This window comes from Phacochoerus africanus, chromosome 15 (assembly GCF_016906955.1).
Source record: "Phacochoerus africanus isolate WHEZ1 chromosome 15, ROS_Pafr_v1, whole genome shotgun sequence".
Lineage (NCBI taxonomy): Eukaryota > Metazoa > Chordata > Mammalia > Artiodactyla > Suidae > Phacochoerus > Phacochoerus africanus.
Window position 1 is genome coordinate 83,233,016 of NC_062558.1, and position 27,523 is coordinate 83,260,538.

The following is a 27,523-nucleotide window of genomic DNA, read 5'->3' on the forward strand; positions in this document are numbered from 1 at the left end:
AAAGATGGCCTCTTCTTCAGTGCTCACGGAAGGGTCCAAGGGTTCTGAAAGTAGCAACAACAGTGAGGGTTGTCAGTTGTGAAGGTTGATCATTTTAGCCAGACCAGGGAGAGAAAGCTGCAGTATTCTTTATCGTAGTTGCAGATGTTTTCTTTTGTCATCCCCCCATGTGAAGAGCCTTGCCTTTGTCACAGGAAGTGACCAGTTATTTTCCTTTGAGATGGAAGATGATCCAGGTTTCTGTCTCCTAGGTGTTGTCCCGCTCTCAAGAGAAAAGCACTGAGTGAATAGTTGCACTGCCATCCGTTCACCTGTCTGTGTGTCTGTCTGTGTGTCTGTCTATCTATCTATCTATCTATCTATCTATCTATCTATCTATCTATCTATCTATCTACTGGTAGTAGTTCTTTTCCATCTTTAATGAAGTGTATTTGGCAAGTAAAAATTGTATGTATTTTAGGTGTACAATGGGATATTCTGATGTACATAGACACTGTGAAATGATTATGCAGTCAAGATAATGAACATATCTGTCACTTACCTAGTGACCTGTGTGTGTGTGTGTGTGGCGGGAATACTTAGGGTTTACTATGAACAAATTTCAAGTATACAATACAGTGCTATCGTTCATATACAGATTTAGTATATAGATGATAGATTCAATTGAAATTTTAAAAAGCCTAAATAAAAGTGTGAATGCTGAGCTCTAGAGATTTCTTGGGTAATTCCAAAAAGTAGCCTTCACTGACGTCAAAGGTTCGAGTGATGATCTTGAATGAGAAAGTTTTTTAAATGTACAGATAGCTAATGATCTCACCTTTCAGACATGAAGCTGATACCCTACATTTCTGTACATCATATTCAGTATGTCTCCCTGATAATATTCAGCAGTGTGCACTAATCCTGCTGTTGTGCACCTGTAGTCTCAGTCTTCTCTGACAGGGCACTTATTTGCCTTCTTTCCGGATATTCTGCCACTAACAAAGGCTGGACACAGTAGATAATCAGTAGATTATTGTGGAATGACTACATTAATCAACCCACTGTTTGATTAGAAATTGCTCCTCTCTTTTATCTCATCATGATCACTTGAGTCTATTTCATCTTTCCTTATTTGAAAGTTTGTGTTTATAAAAGTTTGTAATTTCTAAATCTGTTTCCATTTCTCTTAAAATTTCCAGTGCCTAATAAAAAAGAAAAAACAAAAAACAATACAGTGTTAACTTATAGTCCTCATGCTATACATTAGATCTCCAGAATGTATTCATCCTAGGCAACTGAAACTTTGTGCCTTTCCATCCAACACAGTTGTAGACAGAAGAGTAGTTTTTTTTTTTTTTAAATACTGATTTTTATTTTTTTCCATTGTAGCTGGTTTACAATGTCCTATCAATTTTCTACTGTACAGCATGGTGACCCAGTTACACATACATGTATACATTCTTTTTTTTTCTCACATTATCATGCTCCCTCATAAGTGACCAGACATAGTTCCCAGTGCTACACAGCAGGATCTCATTGCTAATCCATTCCAAAGGCAATAGTCTGCACCTATTAACACCCCCCCCCCCATAATGGCTGCACCTGTGGCATATGGAAGTTCTTGGGCTAGTGATCGAATCAGATCTGCAGATGCCGGCCTACACCACAGCCACAGCAATGCTGGATCAGAGCTGCATCTGCGACCTATGCTGCAGCTTTCTGCAACTCTGGATCCTTAACCTGCCAAATGTGGCCGGAGATCAACCTACATGGATACTAGTTGGGTTCTTTACCCACTGAGCCACAAGGGGAACTCCGTATATTTTTAAAAAGTAGTATATATGTATATACAATGGAATATTATCCAATCTTATAAAAGAAATCCTACCATTTGTGACAACAAGGATGAACTTGGAGGACACCATGCCAGGTGAAATAAGCTCGATACAGAAAGGCAAATGCTGCATGATCTCAAATGTGAAATTTAATGAAGTTGAACTTGTAGAGAGTAGAATGGTGCTTGTGGGGTTCGGGTGGGGGAAGTGGGCTCTGCCCTTCACCTTGCTGCTTCATGTTGCCACAGCTGGTTGGAGTAGGAACATCACATTTAATTTGAGATGTTTACTCAAATGCCACTTATGCACTGTATGCCAGTCATGGCCCTTCTCCTGGGTGCTAAGTCTCCTTGTTATAGGCCGAATACATAAAATCACTTAAAATACATATGTTGTTGGAGTTCCCATCATGGTGCAGCGGAAATGAATCTGACTAGGAACCACGAGGTTGCAGGTTTGATCCCTGGCCTCACTCAGTGGGTTAAGATCCGGTGTTGCCATGAGCTGTGGTGGAGGCCGCAGATGTGGCTCGAATCTGGCGTTGCTGTGGCTGTGGTGTAAGCCGATGGCAACAGCTCTGATTCAACCCCTAGCCTGGGAACCTCCATATGCCACGGGTGCAGACCTAAAAAGACAAAAGACAAAAACAAACAAACAAACAAAAACATATGTTGAAGTTCCAACCCCAGTATCTCAGAATGTAACTGTATTTGGAGATCAGGTCTTTAAAGAGGAGATTAAGTTAAAATGAGGTCTTTAGTCCTTATAAGAAGAGGAAATTTGGACCTAGACATGTGTGAACATGGAGGAAAGACCATGTGAAGACACAGGAAGAAGATGGCCATCTACAAGCCAAGGAGAGAGGCCTCAGAATGAAATCAACCTGCTGACACTTTGGTCTTGGACTTCTGGCCTCCAAAACTGAGACAATATGTATCCCTTGTTTAAGGCCCCTGGTCTATGGTCCTTTATTATGGCAGCTGGGTAAGCTAGTACACTCCTTATCCTTACAAGGAAGTAGGACTAGGGTGTTGAAGCCCCTCTGGCTCTGACGTGCCTTGCCTGTCGGGTTTTCCCTGAGATCTGCTCCTGCCTGGAAGACCCCCCTGGCAGATGACAGATCTATAGTCCCTGGGTGGAAACTGTCTTAGTTGGTGTCCTGTGTATTGAGTGATGTGGTGACCATGGTCAGATTAGGGATTCCTGGGGGAGAAATGGGAAACTCACTGTGTAAACTGTGGACTGTTGGGCCCATGTGAAAAGTCATTTTTGTGCTGCTGAGATGCTAGTGACTGATGAAGGTGAAATACGGCTTTGGGGTAAAACTCGACTGATTCTTCTTAGGAGCCAGGCAGACGTTGGTTTCAATTTGCATCAGTCTTTAGCTCTCTGCCCTACTATTTCCCATCTTAAAACCAACAGACTCACCCATCCACCCTCCCTTCGTGTTTCTATCTTAACCCCACTTTCCCCTCCAGCTGCCACTTCCTTTTTCTGCTCCTTTTTTACAGGAAATGTCTTGAAAGTGTTGTCTGTGGTCACTACACCCCCCCCAACTTGAATGGCCTCCTGTCCACTCCCCTGGGGCAGCTGTTGGCAAGATCTCCCACACATCCTGTGACCACATCCTGCTGTCCCTTGTTGCTTCTCTGTCCTTATCTTTTGTGATGTCTCAGCAGCCCGCAGCTCAGTTTACCACTCCCTTTCACTTGAAATGGTTTCCGCTCCTGGCTTCCCCTGCAGACATCACCCCTTCTGGGTTTTATTTTACCCCTTGGTCTGCCTTCTCAGTCTCCTTTTCTGGTTCCAACTCTGTCTCTCAACTTTTAAATGGTGGGGCGCCCCCAAGACCCTGGCTGTTTTCTCTTGATCTGCATGCTTTCTCTCACTGATAACCTTAAGTCCATGGCTGAGAAACATCACCCCCATGAAAAGGATTTCTCAGTCAACATCTGCAGCCTGCACAGGCCCTCAAGCCCTGTAATCATGCATCCCACTGCCCACGGCTGGCCTCTTGGATGTCAGATGGTGTCTCAAATTCATTAAAGATAGAATTTTGACTTTTTTCCTTCTAGCCGCAGTGGATAATTCTCTACTCAAACATGCCATCCCCCTTTCCAATGCTGGGGCCATGGCACCTGTGGCTCCCTCTCCCTGAGACTCAAGTCCTTGTTTTTGCCTGTTTCTCCCAGGCTACTTCATCCCCTGCCCCTGACCAGAAGGAGACAGAGAGTTGAAAGGGCGGGTTGGGGCTTGATGTATCAGGCTGATTGGAGAAATCAAATGAGGGGCAGTGGGAAACAGGGGGAGTAAGTAAAGTCTGAACTCTGAACAGTGGGGCCTGCAGCCAGAGTTGCCTGTAGGATGTAAAGGGCTGGCAACTTTTTGGGGGTTGTGATTTTGTCTATTGCAAATTAACAATTTGAACTACATAAAATCGGTCTGTTAGCCTATTCCAGTGGCCCATAGGATCATCTCATGTGATCCTTTGATAAAAATATTATGCTAGCTAGCAGGATTCATCTGCTTGCTGGGCTGCCCTTCTGGAGCCATGGGCCCAGAATGGCTCCATAAATATGAATCCTGGAGCTCCTTGGGAGCACTTGGTTAACCCATTGAAAGGAGGAGAGGTTTGGAGAGCACCTCGAAGGAGAAAAACAGGCACTGAGGCTCATGCAGAACCTGGTCTGGACTTGGAGCATCTTACCTGGACCGCACTGCTGCCCCTGCCATCCTGGGGGAACTTGCAGGGGAGAATTTGCAAAGAAGGCACCTCAGTGTATGAGTTTTCCATGAAGCCTGGCTCAGGCTATAGGGGACTGCTTGTTTGAGTCTAAGGGCTCTTCTCCCTACAGCCTGCCTCCCACACAGACTCCTGGAATGCTGGTGGACAGACATCACCCAGGTAGAATAGAGGAGACGGGAAGTAATCTCAGAGAAATGACCTCCAGATACTTACACTTGAGGGTCCTCAATGAAATGGCTAGTCCCTCATCCAGTCTTCCTAGAGGGAAGCCTACTTCTCAAGGAAGCCCTATACATGCTCTGAGTCTCTGCTTCAGATACATATGTACTTTCTCCCTTGAGTGTAAGCAGTCAGGGAACATCAGACATCGGGGGAAAGCCTCCGACACAAATGACAGGCACCAAATAAAACTTGAAAGAAAACAAAAAAGCAAAAAATGAGGAAAGAGACCTAGATTAGAATATGGGGGAGAAAAGTCTCTAAAATCCTTAGAGATGAACTATTGTATTCATGAAACTGTACAGGATGCAATGCGATGAAGCAAAAAGGGAAACCAAAGAATAAGAAAGACAGTTTGGGAATTACAAATGCACCAGCAGAAAGAACAAATTCAGCAGAAGGTTTAGGGGATGAAGTCAGTGAAATCAACCAGGAAGTAGAACAAGAAGACAAGAGACGGAAAAATAAGAGAGAAATGATAAGGCACTTAGAGGGTTAGCTCAGGAAGTTCAGCCACTGACGCATAGTTCTAGAAAGAAAAAGCAAAATGAGAGAAGAAATTATCACAAAAATCCTCAGAGATGTACTGAAATTCCAACTGAAAGCACCCTGTGTGCCTAACACAGTCAATGAGAGCAAATCTACACCAAGGCACATTTATTAAAAAGGTTCAGAATTCAGAGATAAAGAGAAAAATTATGCCATATGCATATGAGAATCCAAGAGGCAGTACCAGGTGCTAGAAGATGAGGAAGCAAAGTCTTCCAAATTCTGCGGGAAGATGATTTTATTTTATTTTATTTCATTTTTATTTTTATGGCCACACCTATGGCATATGGACATTCCCAGGCTAGGGGCTGAATCAGAGCTGCAGCTGAGGCCTATGCCACAGCCATAGCAACACCAGATATGAGCTGCATCTGCCACTTACACTGCAGCTTACAGCAATGCCGGATCCTTAACCCACTGAACGAGGCCAGAGATCAAACCTGTATCCTCAGAGAGACAACGTCAGGTCCTTAACCTGCTGAGCCACAACAGGGACTCCAGGAAGATGATTTTTAATAGAATGCTATGCTCAGTTAAATTAGCAGTTACATGGGAAGGTAGCATGTAGATATTTTCAGACGAAACTCAGAAAGTGTCTCTCTGTGCATCATTTTCTGAGAGGTATTATGAGCTATGTTGCTGCAAAATGAAGTGCTCAAGGAAGAGTTCCCATTGTGGCGCAGCAGAAATGAGTCCAACCAGAAACCATGAGGTTGTGGGTTCGATCCTTGGCCTTGCTCACTGGGTTAAGGATCCGGTGTTGCCATGAGCTGTGGTGTAAGTCACATACGTGGCTCCGATCCAGCATTGCTGTGGCTGTGGCATAGTCCAGCAGCTGTAGCTCCGATTAGACCTCTAGCCTGGGAACCTCCATATGCCTGGGTTCGGCCCTAAAAAGACAAAAGTCAAAAGCCAAAAAAAAAAAAAAAAAGTAAACATGGCAACTGATATGCAGGAGAGATGTGTCTAGGGGTGGGGTGTCCCTTGGAAAAGACTGCTGCTGTACTATTTATTTAAATAGAAAGCACCTGGTTAAACAAAGAGAAAAGATTTACTGTAGATCTTAGGTTTGGCAAAATTCAATGCTCTATTTCAAGATAAACCGATTAGTAACTCAGGAAAAAAAAAAAGACACCAAAAAACCAAAATATTCAAAAGAAAAAGACATCATCCTACTGTATTTTACTGAACTTCAGATGTCATTAATTGTAAAATCTATCATTATTTTAAGCAGAAAGGGAAAAAAAACTCTGTTGGCTATGAAAAAGGCAAATTGTAAGTTGTAAGACATATACATATTTTAGAGATATGAGAAAGTTAAAAAATTTAGTTCTTAGAATTGGTGGAAACAGCACCCTATTTGGCTTTGCAATGAACTACATTTAGTTCTGCACCGATCTTTGATTTAACCACAAATTGTGAGGTAAATCTACTGTAAAGGTGAGGAGAAGAAAAGTAGGGGTGTGTACCTGTGTGGGGAATATAAGTGCTAAATACTCATGTACTGAAAAAGAACGGTAGTAGTTAATGTCCAGAATTGATAAATTAAGAATTAGCAGCATTATTCAGACATGGATGTAACCAAGGAAAGCTAAAATAATTGAGAATGGTGGCCTCTGGGCACTAGATAGGGTAGGTTGGGGGTGAAGTGGTTTGGAGAATTGCTATTTTTTACAATAAGCCTTTGGTGTATAATGCAGGATTAACATGTGCGTGTGCGTGTTGCTTTGATGTAAACAAAGGTGGAGGAAAATATACACATACACACACAGCATTTTTGGAGCTTGAAAGTGAGACAATAACTAGACATTTGGGCTCCCAAATCTGCTCTCTCTTTGAAATATCTTCTCCAGAAATGAGGTTATGATATAATCATAAACTGCTTAACTGGCCTTCAAGAAGACCAAGCACCCCTTTCCATGCCTACCTTCCCTGCCTGGAGTCTTATTATTGCAGAAAGTATTGCTTTAGAGTCTACAAATTGTTGCACACAGTTTAAGCCATTTGACTCTTACCATGGCCTGATTAGGTGTGACAGTTTCATGTGCATAGAGAAAGAGACAGGAGTGGCCAGCATTGGCCTTCCTCTCCATGTGACAGCTCAACCCTGCCCCACTCATGACATGTTACTGTCACCTAACGTCTTTCTGTCCTCATGATATTTTAGAGGAAAGAGGAAGAAGAGAGGAAGCGGGGAGAAGAGCTAATTCGCCTCCAGGAAGAGCAGAGGGCAAAGGAACTCTACTGGACCCTGAAGCAGGCCCAGCTGCAGAGCCAGGCGAGCGAGAAGGAGGAGCGGGAGTGGGAAGAACAGTGTGAGTAGAGCTTGCTTCTCAGGGACTGGGAGGCCAGCCTGGCTTCCTCACCTACTCTCCTCCCACCTGTTCATTTGCTCAGTCATCATCAGCCCAGAAGCCTCTGTAGGGTCAACCATGTATGGGGTCCTGCTAAGGATCCAGGAGGTAAGGGCTCCATCCTCAAGGAGCTTGCTTGCTTGTTTGGAAAGATTTCTTATACTAAAGAATCAAAGCCAACATTTACTGAGTTACCAGTAATTTTCTGGCTCTGTTCTGGGCCCTGGGGATCCAGAGATGAAGGATCATGGTCCTTATCTCAGAAGAATTCACCAGCTAGTCAGGAGGTAGACACCCTGGCCAAAGGGTTTGGGGGAAAACGTACATGTTCTTTTGGAATACAAGGTGGCTCTCCTGGTGGGGTTCCCGATGAGGAGTTCTAAAGTGAGGCTTGATGGTGGCGTAGGAATAACAGAAAGGCTGCAGAGGGCACTTGGGATGGAGAACACATGTGGGGAGCTGAAAAGATGCAGGGACTCAAAAAAAGGACCTTGCCTGACGGCAAAAAAACCTGAAGACAGGTTCCTAACCAAGGAAGGGAGCTCACTTGAACGGTACAAGCCGAAGGTGGGCTTCTGGTCAGGATAAAAAGCTCACCTGAACAGTGCATGCTGAAGGTGGGCCTCTGGTCAGGATGAAAGCCTGCCTGCACAGTACAAGCCGAGCGCAGGCCTCAGGTTACATAGCTCTCATTTTGATGTTGATGGGGAAGAATTGGGGTTTTCCTGGGAAAACAATTAACACGTTTGCACTGGAGAACATGGATTGTTTCTTGGGTGACCTAGACTTTCCTATTGTTTTATTTGTTATTCAGTTTTCCTCAGTCTTTCCTGATTATTTACTTATTATTCTTATTTTCCATTCTTATTTTCCTGTGGTGATTTGTGATTTAACAAAGTTATAACAATAATATAATAAGAATTTCATCCTGGAGGACTTTCCCCTATTTAAATCCAACTTAGTTAAAACATAGTGTTTATCTATTAACTAGTTATATAGTAAACTTTAGAGTTAGGATTTTAATGAGGTTCATAAAAGTTAGACATATATTATCCAAGAAACCTAGCTGTGAGTTTTGTCCTTGATTTTAAAAGCTTTTAAGTGATAGCTAGTTTAGTTAAGTTGGTTTATATTTACTTACACTATCTCCCTGCCATAACGCTTTGAAGATAAGCACCAGTCTACAAACAAGGTTTGTGAATGCCAAATTCTTGTGTCTGTGAACTCTTCAAATTGTAAAGACTGGCTGCCCATGGGATGATTTGTACTGTCTCCTCCTTTCCACATGATGTATTGTACCTAATTGCCCTTAAATTGCACTCACTAAGTTTAGTTAAGATAGAGATCTTAAAACAGGATGCATAGCTGCTATACCATGTAATAGTTAACCAATGTACTTTTAACACTGTGATGTAATCTGTAGTGAAAAACTGTCTATATAATCAACCACTGTTGCCAATAAGTTTGAGCAGTCCAGTGCCCCGAAAGAAGGACAAAGAGGCTGTCTCTGTATTTGTACATTCGCCGACACTGTCCATCTTCTTCGGGAAAGTGTACACTCCCTGGCTGCCAGAGCTGGCCTCTGACAAACACAGAATGTGTCCAGGTGTGGTGACAAAGGAATGTGATGTGCTTAGGAGGTTAGAGCTATACAGGGTGGCTCTTAGGCTTGGGGAATATCAGGGGTGGTGAGAAGTTAGGTGGGAAAGAGAGGGTGGAACCAGGTTTGAAGGCTGGAGTTTTAATATGTACAGAGACTTGTTTTAATCAGGTATGATAAGACATGCAGATATGGAAATGACTGTCTTGCAGGAAGTTTTTACTCACAGATTTCTAGAAATGGAGAGAATGGCATGTCACTCTGGGCCACATGGGGATGCACCAGGGTGAGTCAAAGGCAGAGGGAGCTAAGGGAAAAAGTGGAGGAGAGCCATATTGTGGTTTCTTTGGGAAAGGTAAGGCAAGGTAGGGTAAATAGACTTAGAATTGGTTAGTTTGAATAATTTCAGCAGGCTCTGGGGTACAGGGACTGTCTCTCGTTCTCTGATACCTGGTTCTGGGGTTGAGTTCAGCAGATCTCTCAAGGACCAGTAAGGTCCCTGATGTCAACACTTCAAAAAATACGGAAAATAAAAAGCCATGATTAGTATGGGTGGACAGTGAGAAACTTCTAAAGGTGAGTGACATGATGCAGACTGGGCTTGGAGAGAGAGAGGAGGAGGCTGATGGAGTGGTTCACTTTACAGATGATTGGAACGAGGGCCACAGTGGGGAGAGCAGAGATGTCAGGTGCCTTCTGCTGGCCAGCATTGTGGTCCCCAGCACTTCTTAACTGTATGCCAGGTTCATTAAACTGACTTTAAAAATTTGAGATATAATTCAGATATAAAATTCATTCTTTTGAAGTGTGCAGTTCAGTGGTTTCTAGTATACTCACAAAGTTGTGTAACTATCATCACTATCTAATTCTAGAACATTTTCATCACCAGAAAAAGAAACTCTGGGCCCACTGGCAGTTACTTCTTTCCCCAACACATCTGGGAAACAACTAATCTAATTTATGTCTCTTTGGACTTGCCTATTATGGACATTTCATAAAAATAGAATCATATATTATGTTGGTCTTTTATATCTGACTTTTGTCATTTAGCATGTTTTCAAGGTCCATCCATGTCATAGCATAGGATCAATAATTCATTTTTTAAAATGACCAAATAAAATTCTAATGTGTGCATATACCACATTTTGGTTTATCCATTTATCAGTTCATGGACTTTTGGGTTGTTTCCACTTTTTGGCTATTTTAGATAATATTGCTCTGAATCATTTTCTTAATTTCATTTTTGGGTCGTTCATTGCTAGTATAGAAATGTTACCGAGGAGTTCCCGTCGTGGCTCAGTGGTTAACGAATCTGACTAGGAACCATGAGGTTGCGGGTTTGATCCCTGGACTCGCTCAGTGGGTTAAGGATCCAGCGTTGCCGTGAGCTGTGGTGTAGGTCGCAGACATGGCTCGGATCCTGCGTTGCTGTGGCTCTGGCGTAGGCCCGTGGCTACAGCTCCGATTCGACCCCTAGCCGGGAACCTCCATGTGCCACGGGAGCAGCCCAAGAAAATGGCAAAAAGACAAAAACAAAAAAAACAAAAACAAAAAACAAACAAACAAAAGAAATGTCATCGACTTTTTTGTATTGATCTTGTATTTTTCAATCTTACTAAACTTGTTTATTAGAGCTAGTAGATTTTTTTTTGTGGATTACTTATTTTTTTTATCTATAGGATAATTTCATGTACCAAAAGAGATAGCTTTATTTCTTCCTTTCTAGTCCAGATGTCTTTTATTTCTTTTTTCTTTCCTAATTGCTCTGGCTAGAACTTTCAATACTATGTTCTATAAAAGTGGTAAAAGCAGGCATCTTTGTCTTGTTCCTGATCTTAGAGGGAAAGCTTTCAGTTTTTTACCATTAAATATGATGTTAGCTGTTTTTTTTTTTTTTTTTGTCTTTTTGCCTTTTCTAGGGCTGCTCCCATGGCACATGGAGATTCCCAGGCTAGGGGTCTAATTGGAGCTGTAGCCGCTGGCCTACACCAGAGCCACAGTAACGTGGGATCCGAGCCGTGTCTGCGACCTACACCACAGCTCATGGCAATGCTGGATCCTTAACCCACTGAGCAAGGCCAGGGATCAAACCTGCAACATCATCGTTCCTAGTTGGATTTGTTAACCACTGAGCCACGAGGGGAACTCCAGCTGTGGGGGTTTATTTTTTTTTAAAGATAATCTTTATCAAGTTGAGAAATCCCATTCTTTCCTAGATTGTTGAGTGTTTTTGCCATGAAAAGATGTTGGATTTTGTAAAAATAAAAACAAAAACTTTTTTTGCATTTATTAAGATCATCATGTGGTTTTTGTTATTTATTACTATGGTATTGTCCTTGGTTGAACTTCATGTGTTGAGCCAATCTTGCATTCTTGGGGTAAATCCCACTTGTTCATAGTGTGTAATCATTTTTATATGTTGCTGGACTTGGTCTGCTAGTATTGTTTTGAAAAATTTTGCAATTATATTCATAAGAGATTTTGTTCTATAGTTTTCTTCTGAGGTTCTGTCTGGTTGCAATGGCAGGGTAATATTGGCCTCAGAGAGTGAGTTGGGAAGTGTTCCTTTTTCTTCTATATTTTGGGAAGAGTTTGTGAAGGATTGGAATTAATTCTTCTTTACACACTTGGTAGAATTTATCAGAGAAACTCTCTAGTCCTGGGATTTATTCGTTTATTTATTTTTGGCTATAGCATGCAGCAGCTTGATGTGGATCTCAGTTCCCAGACCAGGGATTGATTTTAGGCTGCAATAGTAAAAGCATAGCATTCTAACCATAGGCCACCAAGGAACTCCCTAGTCCTGGGATTTATTGTGCAAAGGTTTTTTTTTTTTTTTTTTTTTACTATTATTACCTATTTAAAGTCCTCACTTGTTGTGAGATACTTTTCTTACACAAATGTTCTCCAGATTGCCACAAAGCTTTGGTTAATTTCTAGCATGGAAGAGGAAAATATTCTACCTACTTACTGATAACAGTTCTTTAATTGTTTCATGCCCATTCATATATAGGTTAGAATTGTTTCAGGATTTGCCAAATATCGCTGATAACTATGTCTTCATTAAATTCAACTGAATGTTCTAAATCCTGAGGGTTCACAAATCCTTAGGACAATTACTCATATGTTTAGAACAGCCTTAGAGCATAGCAGTAATGTTGGTATTTCTATTTTATTGATAAGGAAATTGAAGCTCAGACTCAGGAGACGCAGTGGTAGGTTGTGTTCAGATGAAGGTTTTTCTTTTTCTTTACTCCTAGGCCTAGTGTCTGGCCTACAGATTAGGTGTCCTCCAAAAGCAGGATATAAGAGGGACATCTTTGGCCATCTGCCTCACAGTGTCTCCAGAGGTCTGTGCCCAGGAAGTTTCACAAAGAAGCCATGAATACTCATCAATTCCTTCATGTGGAGTTGCTGAAATGCAGTTGTCAATGCTGTTCCTTTTGCTATAATGCCCATCTTCTCTTTCTTTACCTTTGTACTTCCCCAAACCAAATGCCCTGTCCTATATAGGGCCTTTCCAAATGCTTTTCCTTCTTAAATGGAAAAAGAGATTCCATGCAAATGGAAACCAAAAGAGACCAGAGGTAGCTATGCTTAGACAGAATAAACTTTAAGCCAAAAATGGTAACAAGGGAAAAGAAGGCATTTATATAATGATTAAGGGTCAATTTATTAAGAAGATATAACAATCTTAAATACATAGTATCCAATATCAGAGCAACTAAATATATAACACAGATATTAACATATTTGAAGGGAGAAATAGACAGTAGTACCATAACAGTAGGAGGCTTTAACATCCCACCTTCATCAATGGATAGATCATCCAGAGAGATAATCAATAAGGAAACATCAGCCTTAAATGACACATTAGACCAGATGAACTTAATAAATACAGAACATTCCATCCAATAGCAGCAGAACACACATTCTTCTCAAACAGACATAGAACATTCTCCAGGATAGATCACATGTTAGGCAACAAAACAAATCATAACAATTCTAGGAAGATTAAAAATCCTATCAGGTATCTTTTCTGACTACAATGGTAGGAACTAGAAATCAATAATAGGAAGAAAACTGGATAATCCACAAATATGTGGAAATTAAACACACTCCTTTGCAAACCGGTGGGTCAAAGAAGAAAGCAAAAGGGAAATTTAAAAATATCTTGAGACAAATGAAAATGGAAATACAACATACCAAAAGTATGGGCTGCAGCAAAAGTCCTTTTAAGAAGGAAGTTTATAGTGGTTGTGCCTACGTAAAGAAAAAAGGAAGATCTCAAAGAAACAACCCAACTTTACGCCTCAAACAACTAGAGGTGTTAGAACAAACTAAGGCCAAGGCTAGTAGAAGCAAGAAAATAACAAAGATCAGAGCAGAAATGAATGAAATAGAGCCTAGAAAAACAATAGGAAAGATAAATGAAACTAAGAGTTGGTTTTTGAAAAGATAATCAAAACTGAAAAACCTTCAGTCAGACTAAGAAAAAAAGACACTAAGGAATAAAATCAGGGCGTTCCCGTCGTGGCGCAGTGGTTGACGAATCCGACTGGGAACCATGAGGTTGCGGGTTCGGTCCCTGCCCTTGTTCAGGGGGTTAACGATCCAGCGTTGCCGTGAGCTGGTGAGCTGTGGTGTAGGTTGCAGACGTGGCTCGGATCCCGCGTTGCTGTGGCTCTGGCGTAGGCCAGTGGCTACAGCTCCAATTCGACCCCTAGCCTGGGGACCTCCATATGCTGCGGGAGCAGTCCAAAGAAATAGCAAAAAGATAAAAAAAAAAAAAAGGAATAAAATCAGGTATGAAAGAGGAGATATTACAACTGATACCACAAAAATATTGAGGATCATAAGTAACTACTATGAATGATTATATTCCAACAAATTAGATAAACTAAAAGAAATACACTTTTAGAAACATATAACCTACGCAAATGAATCGTGAAGAAATAGAAAAACTGAACAGATCAATTCCTAATAAGAATATTTGTAATGAAAAAAAAAAATCTGCCAACACAGAGAAGTGCCATACCAGATGGCTTCACTGATGTATTCTGAACATTTAAAAACTAATATAAATCTTTCTCAAAATATTCCAAAAAACTGAAGAGGAAGGAACACTTCCAAAATCATTTTAGGAGGCCAGCATCATCCTCATACCAAGCCAGGCAGAGACAATACAAGCAAAGAAAATTACAAGCCAGTATCCTTGATAAACATAAATGCAAAAATCCTGTAATATTTTGCTACAAAGTATTTGAACATTTGGAAAGGCCCTGTGCTGGAAATGGCATTTTGTTTGGGAAAGGTGAATACAGTAGGGAAGGGCATTGTGGCAGAGGGAATAGCACAGAGGAAAATGCAAAATCATTATGTGCATAGGCCATGGCACATATTTTGATGTGGCTGCAGCCAGGGGTACATGGTAGGTAATGAAGAAGGTGAGCTTAGAAAGATAAAGATGGGCAAGAGCTAAAGAAGAATTCATTCATTTAAATTCAGAATGGATGAAGAGATAGGTGAAAAAAGACAGCAGGGCAAAAGTTTATACTGAAAAAAACTCGAAGTCACATAGGATTACTATCATGTAGGGGAAGGAGCACTGGGCTGGGAGCCCTGTCCTGGCTTTGCCACTTCCTAGTGTGTGACCTGGAGCAAGTTCTCACTTCACTCCATTGCTCAGTGTCTTCATTTTTTCTTTTTTCTTTTTAGAGCTGTACCTGCAGCATATGGAAGTTCTTGGGCCAGGAGTCAGAGCTGCAGCTGAGGCCTACTCCATAGCTACAGCGACACCAGATCCGAGCCACATCAGTGACCTACACTGCAGCTTGGGACAACGCCAAATCCTTAACCCACTGAGTGAGGCCAGGGATCAAACCCGCATCCTCACGATGGCTATGTCAGGTCCATAACCCACTGAGCCACAATGGGAACTCCTCTTTATTTGTAAAATGAGGGTAATTGTGGAGAGCTGAAGTTATTGGTAGGTTGAAATGAGAGAAAGGAAGCACAGGTGCTTTCTAAGCTGTAAATGGCTGTTACTTATGAAATGTTGCTCTTTTTTGTAGCTATACAATGAGATGGAAAGTTACGGGCTGGGCTGATGTTTCGTTGTGGATGGAGAACGGAAATCATTTGGCCCAAGTGCTGCCTGATTGCTATTTCATGTACTGTGTGGCAACCGAAAATGGAAAACCCTCCCCCGAATAGAGAAAAGATGTGATAATTCAGGCCCATGATTTTGGTTCCTCATTTTATGCTTCCTTCAAGAAAGATGAGCTGTCATTCAAATCTAGTAAAGCCATTCTGCACTCAATTAGCTTAATATGAAAGCTATAGTGGGCCATTAATCTACTGGGAGCAGCAGTTTTTAGTAAAACACCTAAATTAAATTCTCCAAGTTGGAAAAAAAAAAAAAAAGGGAATTGTTCCCTTTAGTATCACTTGAATTCAGAGTTAGTTATTCAGTTCAGACAGCAGAGCAAGCTCTGGCTTCGGAGACGCTCTGAGTATATCAGGCAGAAATTCACTTAATAACTTCTCAACTGTGAATTTTTAGCAGGGTGAGTCAGGTAATACCTAGTTGCCCAGAAATTTAGAGATGAACGAGCTTGACTTGGTTAATGATATTATTTACAAAAATTGGGACTGTGTGATTATTAGCCACCCTACCCCTTGCATCCCCTTCCTCCTGCCCCCACTTCCTTGAGCTCTGTGGTCCTTGTTGTTGTCCCTAACCCACAATCTGTACTCGTGTCGCACCCCTGTCAGGGTTGTGGTCAAGAGCTGAGGGAGAAAATGTGCTCAGGCTCAGTATAGGGTCCAGTTAGGCTAGTTCCATCCTCTTCCCTCCTAGAAAGGAGTGTGCTCTGGAGTCTGGGTTTAAAGTCAGTGACTGTAATTTTGTGTGCTTGAGACGTGCAGAACTCGAAAGGGCTTATGGAGATGGGGCGTGGACTGGAGACAAGGTGGGCAGGGCAGAATTTTAGGCTTGAAGGGAAGCCGAAGGATAGCAGAGAAGGCTTTCTCTCTCCACCAATGCAATGGGAAATTGTAGCATTGCTCATTGGACATCAACCAGTTTGAACTACTCCCCAGACTCCAGGGCCATACATTTTTGGCTTTAGAACTCAGAGTAATGCCAACCTGGAGTTCTCTCTCCTCTTGAATTGTTCAAGAATCCCTGGGAGCTTTATGTTGTCCCAGCCTGGCATCCTTCTCAGATTCACACTGGCGTGGGTGGCACTCTGGTCTTAAGGAACCCTTGAAGTTGCTTCTTGTGGCCACAGGGGGTCACTGTTGGCAGCCATCAGGATTGCCAGCTGGACAAGGATGGTTGGCAGCTGACCTCAGAAGTTTCAGGGTCCAGGCAGAGAGAGGGCCCCTTACCTTGGCCTTGTTTAGCTGTGGGTGAACCTCATTTGGTTTCCCTGAGGCTCATCAGGGTTCCTTGTCTTGTTGCCAAACCTGACCTTTTCAGCAGGCTGAGTCACCAAAGGCCTGTGTGTATATCCTTCAATATCTGGACCACCTGTTTTTCTTTCCCAGGGGTCAGGAAACTACCCCTTCTCCCAAAGTTTCATTTTTCCAATTTACCAGACAAAAGCTCCTGACTCTACCCAGCCCCTGTTCTTACACCACTTCCCCATCACCATCCCTTTGTGCCTCAGTGGGTCTGGACCTTTTCTAGGGCTAATATTCTAGTCACCTGGCTCACAGCAAACATGATAATAACAACAATGGAAAATATTTCATGAACCTCTGCCATGTGCCAGGAACTGTCCAACCCCATCTATGTCCAATCTCATTGACATCTCAAAGCAACCTTACGAGGGCCTCATTTTACAGATGGCGAAATAAAGTGTAGATTTGGTAATTTAAGTTGCCAAGGATTCACATGAAGCAGAAAATAGGGTAGAATGTAAACACATCTACATGCGTACACAATTTAAATCTTTATTGATGCCTTTTCCTGTATATAGGATTATTCACTAATTTTTAGACATTATGCTGTTCACCCAAGGGGTTACTACAAATTGATATTGCTTTGAAGCATTTGGTTTCTCTGTGGGCTGTAACTGGCTCATCTGAATTCTGTTCATCACTGAGTCTTTTCTGTCTGGGCAGAGGGAGGGAGAACTGTTCGCAAGTGCTCTAGAGTCGGGTCTCTTGAAAGGCGGCAACTGGTGATCTTCCAGAACCTTGTGCCCCTGGATCTTCCCCTGGAATCCCACAGGTACCTCTTCCTCCTCATGTCCAAAACCCCATCCTCCTCTTCCCCCACCTGCCTCATCATTTGGCTGTCAGAGGTAGAACCTTGGCTGTCATAATGGTTTCTCTTTTTTGCTTACTCCCAATCCCCAAACCTACCAAGTTGTGATGATTCAACCTCCTCAATAGTCTTTGAATTTACATCCCTCCTCCCCATTGTCCTGACACTATCTTAACTTTGACCCCCATTGCTCTCCTGTTTTCCAAGCCTTCATTCTTGTCAGATTCATTCCCAATACTGTAGCCAAGTCAATCTTTAAAAAATGCAAACAGCCTCCTGCTCTCCGGCTTAAAACCTTTCTGTGGCTTCCAGCCCCCCTTTGGTGAAGTGCTAACATTCATTAGCCAGTATCTATTGGTCTCCTAGATTGCCTTCTATGTTTCTGCTTCCTCACCTCTTGACCCCTCCCTACAAGAGCTTCCCTCCAGCCATGCTGACCAATTCTAAGAGGGATGCGTGAACTTCTGTTGCACCTCTGCTCCTGAGCTTCCTCTGCCTAGAATACCCTCTCCTTGTCCTCTCTTGGTTGAATCACGTATGTCCAGCGGGTGTCAGCTTAGATGTCCTCCAGTGGATTTCTCTGCCTGGATGAGGAGCCCCTCCTCTGGGGCTCCACAGCATCCTGTGCACACCCCACACAGCTCCATTCACCATTTGCTGGTGTTTCCCCTCCCATGAAGTAAGCTCTCTGAGAGCGGGACTGTGTCGTGTTGTTGTATCCAAATCCCCTAGCACCAGCTGAGCAGCCAGCTGATGTGGTGATCTTGTGAGTATTAGTCAAAGGTGCCCATCCCTCAAGACACTGCACTGCCATTGCCAGAAAATTGTTACAACATCTGTACAAATCAGTGACGATCACGAGTGACTTCGCCCCCTGGAGTTGTGCCATGCACAGCTCAGACCTGTGCAGCATGGAGCTGGCTTAAGGGAAGCACTAACTACACATGTGATGAATAAATGTGTATTTAGTGCCCACATGTGTTAAAGTATTAAAACCCTGCTCTTGCAGTGACTGGCCTGACCATATTTCTGGAGCTCTGTAACTGCTCACAGAGATGCTGCCAAGAGGAAGACCAACTCCTGCTGTTTCTCTTCAGCACTGGGGAGCTGAGCAGGGGCCATGAGCACAGGCAAGGACATGATTCCAGAGCATCTTGGTGGTTTTGGCAGTGCTTGGGTGAAGGAGGAGTTGATCTCTATTTTCCGTGGAGGGAAAACTAAGACCCAGAGAGATGAAAACTTGTCCTGGGCTAGACAGAGAGTTAGGAGCAAAACCAAGAAGGATGTTCCTCTGTCTCCCCACCCCTGATCCTATGGCAGCTGACACTCCAGATAGGTGAGGCTGGACTCTTAAGACTGTGGGACCTGGTTTCTTTTGAGCAGGAGGGTTACAGCCAGGCAGTCCTGGAGGGCGGTTTCTCAGTTCTGGGAGGTGGCCCCCCGAGCCAGGCAGATGTGGGTGCATCCTCATGATAGGAGGGTAGAGCTGGAAGGGACTTTTCCCCTGATCTGCAGGCGAGATAACAGAGGGGTGGCACTGGGGGGACAATGGGACATTTCTAGCTAATGGTGATATCTGGCTATGCTCTGGCTTCTTCATTCTCAGCCCAGTGCTCATCAAGCCAGAATATGTGGTAAGGAGTCTCCTTTGTGGCTCAGCAGTTAACGAACTGGACTAGGATCCATGAGGATGCTGGTTTGATCTCATGCCTCGCTCAGTGGGTTAAGGATCTAGCATTGCTGTGGCTGTGGTGTAGGCTGGCAGCTATAGCTCCGGTTCTACCCCTAGCCTGGGAACTTCTATCGGCTGTGGATGTGGCCCTAAAATAAAAAAAAAAAAAGAAAAAGAAAAAGAAAAAATACTGTGGTAAAATATCAACTTTCCGTTGGCCATTTTCACCATGATAAGTGTATAGCTCAGTGACATCGAGTACCTTCATGGCTGTGTTACCATCGCCACTGCTCATCTCCAGATCCCTCTGCATCTTGCAAAACTGAAACTCTGTCCCCATTAAACCCTAACTCCCCATTCTTCCCTTTCCCTAGGCCCTGGCCACCGCCATTCTACTTTCTACTCTATGGATTTAACTACCAAGTGGAATAAGTGGAATATCAATGAAATCCTAAAGTGTTTGTTATTTTGTGTCTGGCTTCTTTACTCAGCATAGTGTCTTTATGGTTCATTAGCATGTGCTAGCATTTCTTCCCTTTTTAAGACTGAATAGTAATCCTTGTACATATATACTATATTTTGTTTATGTATCCAGTGATGGATTTTGGGTTATTTCCATCTTTTGGCTATTGTGAATCATGCTGTTATGAACATAAGTGTACAAATATTTTCCCAATCCCTGCTTTCAGTTCTTTTAGGTATATATATCCAGAATTGGCATTGCTGGATCATACAGTAATTCTATGTTTAATTTTTTATGGAATTGCTGTACTATTTTCCATAGCAGCTGCACCATTTCCTATTCCCACCGACAATGCATAAGGGTTCCAGTTTCTCTATATTCTTGCCAGTAGTTGTTATTTTTCATCTTTTTTAATTAAAAAAATTAAAAATTAATAGCTATCCTAATAGGTGTGAAGTGGTATCTCATTGTGGTTGGTCTGTGCTTTACTATCTAAATTCAGGTTTTCTTCTAGGTTTCAGTGTTTTCGTGATGCTTAGCTGTCTTTACAGTATTTCTGAGAGATGAGGCAATATTCTCCCTTTAACAGATGGAGAAAGGAGACCCTGGAACCTATCTTAGAAGCAAGAATGGCTGTGGTCCCTATTTCTTCTGTGTGCAATGCAGGTCCTTGCGGGGCCTGCTGGACAAACCCACAGGGAGTCATCTTGGGCCAGAACTTGGGCATGGGAGGAAGCAGAAGGTGACTCGGTTGGGACTCTCATCTCTGCAGTGGACACTCTGGGGCACAAGGACAGTGTGACACTTGCTGGCTCAGGGCAGCATATGCTTGTGTTTATTTTCACTGGGATAGAAGAACAAAACTTTGAGTTCTGGCTGAGGGTTTCCGTGACAGATTTGTATGATACAGTTCGAATTTATCCCAGAGTCACAGAAGGAACAAAAGCAACTTTTTAAGATTTTAAGGTATAATTTAGGGTGAGCTGCTTGTGAACAGACCCAGAGTAGGTTCCCTGTGACAGAGCATCAAAAGTGCCCCTCCTGGACTGGCCAAGAACTCTTTATGACTGCATTTAGAACATGATAATACCAGGACTGATGAAAATAAAAAAATTTAGCTAACACCTACCATGGTGCTTAAAATCATGTTCTAAGTGGTTTATATTACTAGTTCTCTTAATCTGCATAACGACTTTGTGAGGTAGGGACTATTATTATGTCCATTTCACTTTTGAGGAAATGGAGGCCCAGGGTGATTAAGTAACCTGTCCCTGTCCAGTGTCACACAGCTGCTAAATGAAATTGGGGTCTGAACCCAGGCAGCCTGGCTCCAGAATCAGGATTTGAGCAATTTGAAGAAAGGATCAAGGCCTGATTTAGTAAGACATTGCTTTTCTGAAGTACTTCACAGTTGATAGTGTTTTATATGTTCCATTTAATCTTCATAATGACTCAGGGAGGCAGACACTCGTGTCATTCTCATTTTGACAGAGGTGGAAACCAAGGCCTAGAGGCATTTAGAGACTTTCTTAAGAAAGCTGGCATAGAGTGTTGATGAGGATGTGGAGAAAAGGGAACCGTTGGTGGGAATGTAAGTTGGTGCAGCCACTATGGCAAACAGTATGGAGGTTCCTCAAAAAATTAAAAATAAAGCTACCACATGACCCAGCAATCCCCCTTTTTGGGTGTGCATCCAGAGGAAATGGGAGCAGGCTATTGAAGAGACACCTGCACTCCCATGTTTATTGCAGCATTACTCACAATAAGCAAGATATGGAAACAACCGAAGCATCTGTCAACAGGTAAATGGATAAAGAACAGATGGGGACGATGGAGGTGTTCAGCCAGTGCTGTTGAAGCAATCATTCTGCAATATATTAAGTGTATCAAATCAGCATATTGTATACCTTAAGCTTACATATGTCAAGTACCTCTCAAACAAAGAACACAAGGAGAGAAAAAGACCCAAAAAGTCCTCTCGGAGCTGCCATTGACCCTGTCTGATGCTGCCATAACTGGAGCTGGGTGGCAGGGCTGGCTGGCTGCTCCAAGGCCAAAGCAGAGATCTGGCTTCCTGCTTGCAGCCTCAGCTGTGTCCTCACCTCTCAGTGCCTTCTGTGTGGCTGCCTGGCATTTCTGAGCTCACCCAGCTGCCCATGCATCACAGTTGGTCTGAGTCTGTGGACATAGCTGCATGGAGAAGGGTTTGCAGAACAGTGGGGAGCTTGGTGGTGCCTGAGTCCAGAGTGTGGGGAAGAGCTCAGAAGCCCCTTGGGTTGGGAAAGAAAGTGTGGTGGGCAGGATGCCCCTTAAGGGCCAAGGGGTTTGCCCTTTGTCCCATGTGCCCTGGGAGCCACCGAAGGCTTTTGAGGAAGACAGTGGCAGGAGGAGAGCTGGACTTTGGGAGGCTGGGTTTAGCCTGTGTGACCCACGGCTCAGGCCCTCAACTAGCTGAGTTCCAAAGCCTGTCTTCCTAGTTTGCATGTGACTTCCTTCTGTCACTGAGTGTGGCTGTCTCTCAGGGGCTGGAAGCTCTCAGCGGTCACTGGCCTTTGTAGGGTAGAAGCTTCTATGTTTAGTTTGCAGTCTAGTGCTTGCAAAGCCAGCTCTGGGGAACCTTGTTTGAGCCTCGTGGTGGCAGATCTGGTGCTGTTCTTAGTGCCCAGAACTGAAAGGTAGGTGTGCTCGCTGGGATGGATTCCTCCCTTTTCTTTTTCTGGAAAAACTCCTTTTGAGTTTCCAAACCCAGTGGGATGTCCCATCCTCTCTGATGGCTTCTGGCTCCCTTACACCACGTGAATGCCGCTGCCCCTGAACTCTGACAGTACTAGATGGGTCCCTGTCCTCATTGTGCAGAAGATAATTCTTCGTCCTATTTTTCCAGCTGGGCTCTGAGTGCCTTGAGGGAAGGGTCTGGTCTTTATTATCTCTCTATCCAGCTCAGGGCCTGGCAGAGTTAAATAACCAGGCACAGTCAGTCGAGCAGATGTATCACCTGCTGACTGATGCATATGTATTCTCGGAGCTGGAAGGCAGCAATGAATAGACCAAAGAAAGTTCTCGTCCTGGCCTGGAGCTCACAGCCTATTAGATCCTCCGCGTGTGACCTCCACTTCCATAAATACCTTCTGAGGGACAGACTTCCTGCTGCCTTCCTCAGATCTGGGGGATGCTATATTTCGAGAACGGTCTTTGACAACTTGAGGAGAAGCGCTTTCTTTTAGGATGAGGGCCATTTGCCTTTATCCTCCAAATGCTAACAGAACATAGTTCTCTGACTGTGGTAGGTTATAGGTGCTTGTGACACAGGTATTGGCTGGAGCTAGAGTAGAATTAGACTATGGGTAAGATTTTCTTCTGGGGGAAGAGGGGAAGGTGACCTCTTTGGGCCAGGGCAATCCCTGGTCGTGCATGACAGGTGGAATACAGCCAGCTCCCAGAGTTCTCTACAAAAGGATTTGATTTTAGTAGCAGATAGAGACCTGACAAGGTGCAATCAGACTACGAAATAATTGATTTGAATTCTAGACTGTGCCTCCAGTGGGTTTTGCTCTTCCCTCTCCTGGCACTTTCCCAGCTCCAGGACTCCCTTTTGAGTTTTTTTTTTTTTAATTTTTTTTTGAATTTTTTAAGCCATGTCCGTGGCATGTGGATGTTCCTGGGCCAGGGATCGAACTCATGCCACAGCAGTGCCCGAGCTGCTGCACCAGTGACAACATCAGATCTTTAACCCACTGTGCTACAATGGAACTCCCTTTTGAGTTTTAGAAGTAGCACCTTGCAGATGTCCACTCCACCTTGAGGAACATGAACAGATAGAGGCTAGAGAGGGCGCATCATGGGGTTCTGGAACCTGTGGAGTGACAGAGCTCTTAAAGGATCCTCTCTCCTCCCTCCAGCACATTCACCCACCATCTGTCAAGGCCACAGGAAACCAAAGAGAAAGAGTACCGGAACTGGGCCATTAGATTTCCAAAACTCACCCTGTGGTAGCAGAGAGGATAGCTCCCGACCAGGCTTGGCTGCTGACCCAGCTGGGCAAGTCTACCTCCTTCCTTGGAACTCGGTTTCCACATGAGGAACATGAGGAGATTGGATAGGATGGTCTTAAGTGCTCTTCTGGCTTTTCAGAGGAAAGAGCAGGGGCTCTGGTATCAGATATGGCAGATTTTAAATTTTTTTTTTTTTTTAGAACATCAGATTTTTTTTTGTCTTTTTTTTTTTTTTTTTTTTTTTGCTATTTCTTGGGCCGCTCCCACGGCATATGGAGGTTCCCAGGCTAGGGGTTGAATCGGAGCTGTAGCCACCGGCCTACGCCAGAGCCACAGCAACGCGGGATCCGAGCCGCGTCTGCAACCTACACCACAGCTCACGGCAACGCCGGATCGTTAACCCACTGAGCAAGGGCAGGGACCGAACCCGCAACCTCATGGTTCCTAGTCGGATTCGTTAACCACTGCGCCACGACGGGAACTCCAGATATGGCAGATTTTAAAAGGCACGAACTTGAGGAGGGGAGAGTGGTGTTGAGGCTGGTGTAGACGGCTACATGGGTTTTAGAGCCACCCCTGGGTTCTAATCCTGGCTCTGCCCCTTGTTAGCTGTTTAACTTTGGGCAAGTTGCTTGGCTTCCAAGAGCCTGAGTTTCTGATGCAGAAAGAGTGATGTGGCCTCCTCTGTTGCTGGTTGGGAAGGTATCTCCAATGAGATGTGGCAGCAAGGGCATGGAGTCCAGGGCCTGGCACAGAGAAAGCCTGTAATCAGCATGAGTGACAGTGGTGGTATTGGAGATGCTTACCACTTCAGCAGGTGCCCTTGAGGCTGGATGGGTGGCCACAGGGTTTTGAAGCTGCTCTGAGGAAGAAAAACCCATGCAGATGTGAATTTCCATCCAAAGGCTGCTTGCTCATTCTGGAATGGGGCCACAGGAACAGCCAGACCACCCTAAACTGTCATGAGTGTTTTTACCCTCAAAGGGACAGGCTAGCCCAGGGCTGCTGGCTTGGGCTGGGCCTGCCCTGCTATTCTCAGTACCCAGCCTCCCTGAAGTGCATGTGGATGCATGCGGATGAATCCTGGGACTCTGGGTGAATGGGACCAGGGCTCCTGGCTGGGTCCCAGCTTCTCAGTGCATGGCCCGGGATGAGGGCCTGGATGACTGTGCTCTTTCTTCCTTTTCAGTGCGTCGGTCCAAGGAAGCTGATGAAGAGAGGAGCCGCCGAGCCCAGCATGCCCGGGATGAATACCGGCGCCACTCACTCCGTGCCATCCAGAAGGGCACGGTCGCCGGCCTCAGCTCCAGGTTTCGAGAGCTTGGCCAGAGCCCAGAGCAGGAGGCGAGACTCTGCCACCACCTCCCAGGCCAGGGGCCGCCTCCACCCCTGGCCATGCCTGGCAGGTGGGTCACTGACTTGACATCTGTGGTGTGGCTTTGGGGGAGCCTTGGACTGGAGCACAGGCAACCCAGTCTGGCTCTGCCTCTGACTTGCGGTGAACTTTGGGGCTAGTCATTTTCCCTCTGTGGGCCTCAGGGTTCTCTGCCTGTGTAGTTGGCAGGACTCGGGGAGAGAAATCAGGGTTGGAGATTAATAATAACTCGGAAGCTTTGGGAGGTTTAATCTTTTTGAGGTCTAGGATTCTTTTGTGAAGCTAAAGAAAGCTGTGTACCCTCTTCCCTCCAAAATGTGCATACATAAATACCCACAAATGTTTGCCTGTCATTTCAAGCTCTTAAATATACAGACCCCAGGTTAAGAACATGTAATATAAGATCTCAAATGGGCTAAATGTGGCCGGGCATCCTGGAAACCAGAGCTGGCTGCTTTTTGTACCACAGGCAGTTCTGGGGCCTCCCTGAGTCTGCTGGCAGATTTGCAGGTGAGCATGGTTAGGTTGAGCAGGTGTGGCAAGAGCGCTTAGGTGACTATCGTGATCACTAGGACCTAAGGTCCACAGCTTGCCTGTAGCCTCTCCACCTTTTGCCTGGGCCCACCTGAGGCCAGCCCCAAGGTTGATTCCCCACCCGCCGCCTCATCATTTCTGAGCATCTGGGATGGTGAGCACGTGCTGCTCCTTGAACAAGTAACCTGTGGAAGAGGCCATTCAGCCCCAGATGATGCTAGGTTATTTGGATTTTGCTTTAGTTGAGATTTAGATTATTCATAAAACTGCTTCTGCCTGCAGCCTAGGGAGAGCAGATCAGGCCTGCATTTCATCCTTCCTTCCCTCCCTTCCTTTCTTGCTTCCTGTCGTTTGCATGATTCACAAACCAGAAAGATACACGGAGAAAAGACTGACTTCCATCTTTGCCCACAATCTACTCAGTTCCTTCTTCCTCAACAGGGAACCACCATTAGTTTATGTGTCTGCCTAGTTCTTTTTGCAACTGCCAACATAAAAAGTTGTATCCCCTATCTTTTTTTTTCATAAAAGGTTGCATGTTGTGTACATAGTTCTGCATGTTGATTTTTTTCCATTTAACTATAAGTCTTGGAGGTCTTTTCATATCAATTCTTACTTGTTTATATTTATTTAGTTTCCTTTTTATAGCTCCAGAGTATTCCACTGCATAGATGTGCTATAATTTATTTAATCAAAACTTCATTTAATGGACATTAGTGTTGTTTGAAATCCTTGGTTATTACCAGTCAACAGTGCCCCTAATGAATAACCTTGTAGACATTACTTTTTTTTTCTTTTCTTTTGTAATTTATTTTTTACTGTTATTTCCCCAAACACACTTTTCTTTCCCACTGTACAGAATGGGGACCCAGTTACACATACATGCATACATAATTTTTTCTCTCATTGTCATGCTGCCCTGTAAGTATCTAGACATAGTTCTCAGTGCTACACAGCAGGATGTCATTGTAAATCCATTCCATGAGCAATAGTTTGCATCCACTGACCCCAAGCTCCCAATCCCTCCCACTCCCTCTCCCTCCCCACCGGGGCAACCACAAGTCTATTCTCCAAGTCTGTGATTTTCTTTTCTGTGGAAAGGTTCATTTGTGCTGTATATTGGATACCAGATATGAGTGATATCATATGGTATTTGTCTTTCTCTTTCTGACTTATTTCACTCAGTATGAGAGTCTCTAGTTCCATCCATGTTGCTGCAAATGGCATTATGTAATTCTTTTTTATGGCTGAGTAGTATTCCATTGTGTTTATATGCCACATCTTCCTAATCCAGTCATCTGTTGATGGACATTTGGGTTTTTTCCAGCTCTTGGCTATTGTGAATAGACATTGCTTTTATACGTGTGCAACTGTTATCTACAAAAGAGACTCCAAATGTGGGATCACTGGGTTAAGGGCTGCATGCATTTATAGCATTGATAGTTATTGCTAACTCGCCCTCCACAGGGGTGGTACCAAACACTCTCATCCTTTAGCCTTGCTAACAAGATGTTGTCAAAGAAATGGTGTCTCGGTGAAAGTTTAAATTTGCATTCCTATTCGTGTGAGATGAAGTATTTTGTATATATTATACTTTTCTTTTTAGGGCCGCACCTGCAGCATATGGAGTTTCCCGGGCTAGGGGTCGAATTGGAGCTGTAGCTGTCTGCCTGTACCACAGCCACAGCAATGCTGGATCAGAGCCGCATGTGCAACTTACGCTGCAGTTTGCAGCCCCTGTGACCCACGCTGCAGTTTGCAGCAACACCGGATCCTTAACCCACTGAAGGAGTCTTAGGATCAAACTTGCATCCTCATGGATATTTTGTCGGGTTCTTAACCCACTGAGCCACAACAGGATCTCCCTATTTTATATATGTTTAAGGGCCTTTGGTGTTTCCATGCCTGTTCATTTCCCTACCAC

At 44.0% G+C, this 27,523-nt stretch overlaps 1 protein-coding gene across 2 annotated transcripts in view; it reads left to right on the plus strand.

Moving 5' to 3' along the window:
- Positions 1 to 27,523, plus strand: part of SH2D4B (SH2 domain containing 4B) — a 91,554-nt gene that overhangs the window by 34,926 nt on the left and 29,105 nt on the right. For both annotated transcript variants that reach the window (XM_047762121.1, XM_047762122.1), the window contains exons 4-5: positions 7,499 to 7,646; positions 24,880 to 25,096. In XM_047762121.1, the coding sequence (XP_047618077.1) occupies positions 7,499 to 7,646; positions 24,880 to 25,096 (365 nt within the window). The remainder of the gene's footprint in view (positions 1 to 7,498; positions 7,647 to 24,879; positions 25,097 to 27,523) is intronic.